Here is a 9,383-nt window from a genome sequence, read left to right as displayed (position 1 = left end):
TAGTGCAGAAACTTTTCCAAAGGTTTCAGAAAATTAATTCACCTAACTTCATCTGTGTTTTCAAATAAGCCCATGTAAAGGCCAAAGCCCTGCCTATATACCCAATCTTCTGGCAAGGCTGGCTAAGTTGTCACAGACACTGGGACTGGTGCCCACAGTAGCACACTCAGTGTTGGAGTGAAGTCCAGTTGCCATGAGCAGAGTTGATGGCTCTTATCCTATGCTAGGCTTCAGCCTGCATGATCGGAAGAAGGTAATGTACTTACGGAATTCTGAGACCATCAGCTCTGTGCCTACAGTCAGAGTTGTGGAAGAACTTAAACACAACGACAAAAAAACAGAAAACATTCCATTTAGTTTTCCTCCTATCCCATATTTAATAAACTAGAACTCTGAAATAAAGAATTTTATTTCATACAAAAGAATCGGTAGTTCATGATTAGGTGAGCAAACATTTTTTTCAGTCCATTATTTTTGGGTTATATTGCAAGTGGCTTCCTGACTCACTATTTGCCTACATGCTTGTGGGAAGCTTCTGTAGCCTCTTCTTGGTAGGAACTCCGGTTTTTCTGAATTCTTCCCTTTCCTTGAGGTATTCCAGTTTGCATTCTTCATAGAAGGCTGGATCATTATAGCTACAAGGAGTAAATTAAAGTATTTCAAAATAGATACAATATAAGCATTAGTAACATTAAATTATTCATGAGAATCAGTCTTGAGAAGTTGACTTTCAATAATAGTCACCAAGACACAATAAACATTAATAAACTAGTAAGAAAAATAGAATTAAAGATTTTTAAAAATTTGTAATTAAAGCATATAGTAATACAAAGTCTTGAGTTTAGTCTTTTTTTTTTTTTTTTTTTTGGTTTTTTGAGACAGGGTTTCTCTGTGGTTTTGGAGCCTGTCCTGGAACTAGCTCTTGTAGACCAGGTTGGTCTCGAACTCACAGAGATCCGCCTGCCTCTGCCTCCCGAGTGCTGGGATTAAAGGCGTGCGCCACCACCGCCCGGCTTTGAGTTTAGTCTTATCACAGAACAGAACAACGAATGATGCTACATTCTGGGAGCCCATGGCCTAACAGATATAAAAAGTGCAAAGATGGCCATGGAAACACAAGGAAGCAGAGGTGTCAGCAAAACAAACTTGAGTTTGCAAGGCCACAGAAACCCAACAAAAGGGCATGTTGAAAAGCATATGTGAGGGCAGAGTGACATGTACAAGGTACTCTCACAGTGAATGATGCACACAGCAGAAAGAACCCAAGGAACAGTGCACAGGGACCTAAATATAATGGACCACTTCTGCCAATTTATAACAATCCATCCCAAAAGCAATAGAATAACTGTGCAAATAGAGGTATTGAATGGCTGGCAATTTGTGGCAGATAGGCTGAAAGGGGCAGCAAGTTTTTTAAAGTTGGATTGCTAATAGTATTCAAGCAAGAAATGATGAAGGCCTACACTAGCCCAAAGGAAGAGCTACATGTAGGGATGCAACGGGATAAAACCTGAAGCATGATTAATAAAAACCAAGAGATATATTTGGGTTCAACGTGAAGGTCAGAAAAGCAAAACAGCCACTGGCTCTTACCTCTACCTCAATCTGAAATGGTGATCCTGCCTCCAGGAATCTCAGAATGAGACTGAGTGTTGTCTCTTCCCATCAAGGTCCATCAGAGATATATTTTAGATATAAAATTGGTTTTCAGAACTTCAGAAACCCACAGAACATGCCATTAAAAGTGTTTTAATAACATAAAGGCTATTCATGACATTGAGACATGCCTGCTCCTTGCAGCACCAATTTACTTCAAAAAAAAGGATGGAGGGCATTGAAGAACCTCCATATGGACTTTGCTTCCTTTGTAGCAAAACTAGGTCAAGAACTGCCCTTGCCTCAATTACTGACAATATACTGTCCAAACTGGACAAGCAGGACACAAAAGAAAGCAACTGCTGAACTTTGCTAAGACAAAGTAGTACAGTCCTTTAAAATTCCTGTTTCACAGTCTGTCAGATATTCTAGGCCTGCAGACCTAAGATGGATGCCCCAACGTTACAGAGTAACCTTGGGTGACTGTCTAGGCAGAAGCTGTCTCTGTTATTTCTAGAGTTCTGGAAGTTTTTGCTCTACACTTCCTGTTTACTCAAGTAATACTATATCCTTCTTGAGTCTCTGATAGTGTTGAAGACTTAAGACAGTTATATCATTTTCTTTGTTACTAAAGTCAAAAAAGAAACTTATAAAAGATGTAAAGTTTATAAGAATGAGAGACATAAGAGTTTAAGTTATTTAAGAAACTGTTTTAAGGTCTAAAAAGGTATTTTTAGGTAAGCAATACAAGTTATGATAGAAAGTGGTTTGGTTTTTTTTTTTTTTTTTTGGTTTTTCGAGACAGGGTTTCTCTGTGGTTTTGGAGCCAGGCTGGTCTCAAACTCACAGAGATCCGCCTGCCTCTGCCTCCCGAGTGCTGGGATTAAAGGCGTGCACCACCACCGCCCGGCTAGAAAGTGGTTTAGGTATAAAACTTTGAACTCACTAAGATAGGATAGGTAAAAGAGTAATTTCTCTGAATCGCCAAATACAAATGAACTAGACATTATGAATGTAATCATTATTTGATAATTGTTATTACTGCATATATAATTTTACTGTGTTAAGAGTTTTTTACACAAAAAGGAGGAAATGTTGCATGATATTTGTTTGCACTATAAAAAGCTGAATGGCCAATAGCTAGGCAGGAGAGGTTAGGTAGGACTTCTGGGCAGAGAAAAGAACAAGGGATGAATCTAGGTGCGGGGGGGAGGGGGGGGGAGTGAGCCAGGCATGATTGTTGAGAGAATCCTGTAGCCTGACTGAGTAGCAGCAAGAGTGCCTCTTTATACAGAATTTAGTAAGCCTGGAGAGATTCATGTGTTCCAAAATACAGATCATATCATTTTTGGTTTCCTCTTGCACACTGGAGTCATAAGTTTAGTCATCACTGATGAGCCATGACAGAAAAAAATTATCTTTTACAATCATTTTTACTCATCAACCCCGTAACACAACTTTTAAGTTTCTCGAGGCATATGACAGCCCATTCTCAGACTGTCAGCTTTTAGGGCTTTAAGGACAATAGACAGAAAATCTTCAAGCCTGCCTGGGCAGTTTGCCATGTCCCGAGCTGTTTATCAACTCTAAGTAGCCAGAGTGCCCAAGAAAACTCATCAGGCCAAAGCTGCTACAGTTAATATTCAATTTCTGGCATAATACAGTGTCTACATTTTATATCTTTATAGAATTTATTTACGTGAATCATGGAAATCTTTTGTTCCTTGGTCATAAAACACCACAGTGGCTCTGCACAAGCTAATTTTTCTAAAACGGGAAGTTCTGACACCTCATCTTTTTATCCACACCATTCTTTGCCCATCAATATAAATTTCTGTGTGGGCAGAGGTAACTTTGTTGCTATATGTACCACATAATCACCTGAGTGTACAGTAGGAAGAGGCCTGCAATCTGATCTGTGGCCAGCTCCTCCAGCCCATCCAATCCTGTTGACATTTTAAAGTTTACTTTGATTATCTTATTCCTGCTACAGGAAGGTTTGCCCACCTACTGGGGCGTGGCCTCATAGACTATTTACCTGGATACTGAAGGGCATCCAGCACCTTCTCTCCTTACCCCTGATTCCTGTTTTTCTTGGTTGGATCTCATCTCCATCCACCGTTCAAGCAGAGAATCCTGATTTGTAAGTTTTCCCCACAAATAAATAACTGTCTAGCTCTCAGTTCTGAGCCAGTGTGAGATTTCTTTGAAGCGCCCAATATCTCTGCTTTGGTGTTCCTCAGTTAAGTACAAGGATAGATGTTTCAGAAATATCTCTTATCTCTATAAAGAGACCTCTGGCTTCCAAGGGTAAGGAAGACCTTCAAGTAGATAAGGTTATCTTCCTAAATTGGGAAGGGTAGTAGCTCAGGACTTTCCTTTGGAAGCTTAGAAGCAGCACTCCTGGGAGAAGGCACAAATGACTCATAAGAAATTTTCCTTCAATCTAATATCCTCAAATTGTATAAATATCCAACATGTGGAGAGGAAAACCAAGTGGCACGGCGGCGTGGTGCCGCTCCACTCTGCTGGATCGCTGCCAAGCAGCTACGCTGGCCTTACGACTTTGGCTGTTGCCTTCAGATATAACCATGCCAACAAGTAAAAAGCCATGTGGCAAAATGTAGATTAATAGAAACAGGTTAATTAAATTATAAAAGTTAGTTGTGGACAAGTCTGAGCAAAATGTCAAGTTTTCATAAGAAGTCTCCATGTCATTATTTAGGAGCTGGCAGACCCCACGAGAAAATCTGACAAGAAAGGCCAACTACAGTGGCTAACGAGACAACACTGCCAGGGAAACCAAAGAGCTTCACTATCAGAAGGCTGAGGAAAGAAGAAGGGCTGCTTGTTTGGCCATGAGGAGCATATTAGTCTTCGGCAGTTTTGGAGGACTCAGAAGTAGGTCACAGAATAGGGAAGAATGAAGATGAGAAGCAGAGACAAAGGAGCACAAACCACTATTATCTCAATGTGTCCCTAAAGGGGAGCTGCAGTTGCATGCTCACCATAGAAATTAACAAAGAAGGGCACTTATTCTGGGACTTAATGTCAAAGAAAAGTTTCGATACTTTGTGGTTTTCTTCAGCTAATATCAAATTCACCTTTGCTTCTTTGGTTGCTTTCTCTCTTCTAAAACCAACAGCAACAGTTTTCACCCTCCCTCCTCATGACAAACTAGACCCCGAGCTTCCTATATCTAGGGAGCAGGAAATGAAAGATATTCAAACAGTAACAAACAGTACCTATCAAACCAGAGTGGATCAGAAAGGTTAATGTTTACCAAGTGCCTACGGAGCACTAGGCACCCTGCTCAATGGATTTAGAGTGCTTCCCAAACATTCCTAGAACTGTCTCTTCTCACAGTGAGGACAGCCCCAGGTCTCAGAGCTAGCTAAGTTCTCACTGACCCTGTTGAGCCCAGGCTGTCCTCTGTGTAGACAGCTCCTGCTACTCTGCTGCTCTAGGGCTGCCCCACCATAACATGTTTTTATGTTCAATTAAAAACATGTTATTTTAATTACTGAATTAGAAGCAAGAAGTTATGCATATTATTATGGAGATAGAAACCACAGGCATTTGGGCAAATTCTTCATGAAACTTGCTTGTGCCTTCAAAACCTACTTGGGCCAAATCAAATGGGCGCTGCTGGGCTTATACTACTTTGAGTTTTGGTTGGTCAGATAATGCTGCCCTCTCATGATTGCATGATAACTTGGTGACCCACTGCCACATACTCAGTTTTCTTTCACTAAGGCCCAAAACCAGACCAAGAGCTGACTCTCAGAGGGAGAATAGTTGTCTTCAGATGATGGTAGATACTTGCTCCAAGATCCCAAAGGTCTCTTCTGTGGTTCACCTATAGGAGCCTGACAAAAGTCTCCAAACAAGGGCTGGAGAGATGGCTCAGTGGTTAAGAGCATTGCCTGCTCTTCCAAAGGTCCTGAGTTCAATTCCCAGCAACCACATGGTGGCTCACAACCATCTATAATAAGGTCTTGTGCCCTCTTCTGGCCTGCAGGCATACATGTAGACAGAATATTGTATACATAATAAGTAAATAAATAAATATAAAAAAATAAAAAAAAAAAGTCTCCAAACAGTATCCCTATCTGCCACTACCACAATAAGTACCATCAGGTCTGCTGGATCATATGGTTCAAGTGGTAGAGCAGCCTGCACGACAGCCTGGAGGCCTCACTTGAAGCTCTCAGCTTTCCAAGTCACTTGGTATATGGGCCAGAGTAACACACCCAAGTGAAGAATGTGCTCTCTCCAGAATCAGAAAGGCACACTAAATGTTGTGCTTCTGTCCTGGTGGTGGGAGGAGCCAAGTGCAATAACTTATCCTTCACCTCAGAATGAAAATCTACATGTTCCATACCACTGGACTCCTAAGAATTTCACTGAGGAGGAAGCCCCTTAAATTGGGTTGGATTTATTTCCCATCCTCTGATGTATATATGGTTACCAACAAGTCCAAAGTGGTTGCTATCTCCTGTTTACTTGGTCCAATAATTATTGTCATCAATATAGTATAGCAGTATGATATTTTGTGTTAGAGACAGAAAACCAAGATTCCTTCGAAGTAAGCTATGACAGAGGGCAGGAGAGTTAATATACCATTGAGATATATAAAGGTATAATGTTGCCTTTGCCAAATTGCTTCTGCTGACCCCTATGAACAGGTATCAAGAAGAAGGCATTGCTAAATCAACAGCTGCATACCATGTACCAAGTGGTACAATCTGCTCAAGTAAGGACAGCACATCTGGTACAGCAGCTGCAATAGGAGTTAATACTTGTGGTGGATGAATGAGAATGGCCCTTAAGTGCCTGTGTTTGAATGCTAGATCCCTCATTGATAGAACTCTCTTGGGAAGGGCTGGGTGTGGCCTTGGAAGAGGTGCCTCACTCAGGCCTGGAAGCCTCAAAAGCCCACGGCAGGTGTGGTGTGTCTCTCTGCTTCCAACTTTCAGATAAGACTTAAGCTCTCAGCTACTGTCCAGCACCAAGCCTGCCTCTACTCTACGCTCCCAGGCATGGAGGTCATGAGCTCACCTCTAAAACTATAATGTTTTCTTGTGTAAGTTGCCATGGTCATGGTGACTCTTCACAACAACAGAAAAGTAACTAAGACATTACTTGATTAAATGTTTTCAGCCAAGTCTCATTCTCCACTATCCAGCGGTCTTTAGTACAGGCCAGTTAAAGGGCGATGTGGTGGGAAGCACTGCCTGCACCTTTCAAGTCTTTGCTGGTGACACTTCTTCTAGGGATGTGGTAGAGGCAACTCTAAATGGTTTCCATTCGGCCTTTCCAACCACAGCAGCTCTCACTCCACAGTTACGGAACCACCGTGAGAATTCTGCCAACTTCTAAGTTTATCTGTCCCAGTTATACATCCTAGAGCTGGAAAATCACTACACCTACTGTGAGTTGGGTATCAGCCAAAACTCCATCAGTCACCTGCCCTCCATAAGTCCACAATGCTTCTTGGGGTCTCCCAGAATCACTGTCAATTCAGAACCTATATCCAACAGACCCTGGAAAGTCTGATTACTTCCTTTCCCCAGTGAACAGTTACCTTTGTAAAGGCTGCCGGTCCATGTGGGAAGGGAGAGGAGAAAGACTCACTGTTGTACGTGGGATGGTGATGTTGTCATGAAGACCTGGGTTTTGTTTGATTCGGAAACTGAAAATATAAGGATGTGACTGTGTGTCAAGTTGACAAAGGGAGAACTCGTGATGCTAATCTTGGTTGGCAACTTGACTACATCTAAAATCAACTAAAACCCAAGCAGCTGGGCACACCTGCCTGTGTGTGTGAAGGGGGTTCTTGACTGGATCATTTGAGGTCAGAAGACCTGTCCTAAGTCGGGGTTACACCTTCTGTGGCAGCCTACATAAACAGACATGGTAGAAGGAAGCTTTTGCTTTTCACCTGCTTGCCCTCACTCTCCCTGCTGAGTCCTTCTATCCTGCTGGAGAGGCTGTCCTTCACTGGCAGTGGAACATACCTCTTTAGGATCCAACACAGACCAAAGACCAGCTGAGACAGCCAGCCTCGGGGACTGAACAACTACTGATGCTTGGCCTTCCTGTCACAAACAGCCATTGATGGACTAGCAGCCTCTAAGTCACTTTAGTAGACCCCTTTTCTACAGAATAACTCTATCAGTTCTGTTCCCCTAGGAAACCCAGACTAGAAGACATATATACAATTTAACAATTTTCAGCCAGGCGGTGGTGGCGCACGCCTTTAATCCCAGCATTCGGGAGGCAGAGGCAGGCGGATCTCTGTGAGTTCGAGACCAGCCTGATCTACAGAGCTAGTTTCAGGACAGGCTCCAAAACTACAGAGAAACCCTGTCTCGGAAAAAAAAAAAAAAAAAAAAAAAATTTCAAATATAGCCGGGCGATGGTGGCGTACGCCTTTAATCCCAGCACTCGGGAGGCAGAGGCAGGCAAATCTGTGAGTTCGAGACCAGCCTGGTCTACAGAGCTAGTTCCAGGACAGGCTCCAAAGCCAAAGAGAAACCCTGTCTCGAAAAAAAAAAAAAAAAAAAAAAAAACCAATTTCCAAATTTGAACACTTAGAGTTTAAGACATTCACCTATTCATAATACTTCTCTACTACTAAACCCCAAATCTCGTAACTAAGATGCGGCCAGATTTTGGTCTTGTGTTGTTTTGTCTTCATCAGCAGTGTTTCACTGCTGGAGAAGCAACAGCTATCCCAACCCTGTTTCCTCTCCACTTTCCTGTCACCGCGCTACCTACGTACCACTCACAGCTATTCCAACCCTGTTTCCTCTCCACTTTCCTGTCACCGCGCTACCTACGTACCACTCACAGCTATTCCAACCCTGTTTCCTCTCCACTTTCCTGTCACCGCGCTACCTACGTACCACTCACAGCTATTCCAACCCTGTTTCCTCTCCACTTTCCTGTCACCGCGCTACCTACGTACCACTCACAGCTATTCCAACCCTGTTTCCTCTCCACTTTCCTGTCACCGCGCTACCTACGTACCACTCAGGGTGGTTTTGTAGCAGTCAAAACGACTCCTGAGGGAAATATCCATTTTGTAATTTCTGTAATAAATGGATTTCATGACTGGCTTTCCACATAGAGTTTTTAAAATTCTTCTTGGACAACACTCCCATCACACACACACACACACACACACACACACACACACTCCCAGAATTTTACTATGTAGCCTAGATAAGCCTTGAACTAGCAGTGATTACAAGCATGCATCATAATATTCTACTCTCTGGAATTTTCACTGTACTTTTGGGGGGAAATGAGATATTCTAGACTGAGAAGGTGTAAAAGATTTTTCTGACCAAACAAGATGGAATGGTATCAGACATGGTTCCTCCTCTAGAGCTGAGAGCAGTGACACTCGGTGGAGCCCAAGCATCATGTGTCCAAAGGTCATCCCCGACTCCTCCCATATCCCCAATATATCTTGAATGGGCACGGGCACCATGGGAGATCAGACAACTGTTAAAGTCCTGTGTGACATGAACAAGAACGGTTTCCTGGCCAAGGTAAAACATTCATGATGGAAGCAGAACTTTAGTTTTTGTTCTCATGAACACTCTGGGCTGGTTGCAAGGCTCTGCAGGTGTCCTGCCTTCACCTGTGAAAACTGGCCAAGGGGAAAGTGGGCCTTGACGCACACTGCCTCACGTCACCTGAGGACGTCTAGTAAGGGCGGCTGCGGTGCGTGGGGGCATCACCTGCAGACTGCGTGAAGGTGACCGCTACTGCAG

General features: G+C 42.9%; 1 protein-coding gene across 2 annotated transcripts in view; it reads right to left on the bottom strand.

Moving 5' to 3' along the window:
* Window positions 1-352: 352 nt before the first annotated feature.
* Window positions 353-9,383, bottom strand: part of Cmc1 (C-X9-C motif containing 1) — a 69,012-nt gene continuing 59,981 nt past the window's right edge. For both annotated transcript variants that reach the window (XM_041676998.1, XM_041676999.1), the window contains one exon: window positions 353-635. In XM_041676998.1, the coding sequence (XP_041532932.1) occupies window positions 515-635 (121 nt within the window). In that variant the 3' untranslated portion in view covers window positions 353-514. The remainder of the gene's footprint in view (window positions 636-9,383) is intronic.

The sequence above is a fragment of the Microtus oregoni genome, unplaced genomic scaffold (assembly GCF_018167655.1).
Source record: "Microtus oregoni isolate MIOR12 unplaced genomic scaffold, Mior012 000028F_ref0000031, whole genome shotgun sequence".
Taxonomy (NCBI): domain Eukaryota; kingdom Metazoa; phylum Chordata; class Mammalia; order Rodentia; family Cricetidae; genus Microtus; species Microtus oregoni.
The sequence above is the reverse complement of the archived record's forward strand: the minus strand, read 5'-3'. Positions and strand labels throughout refer to the sequence as shown.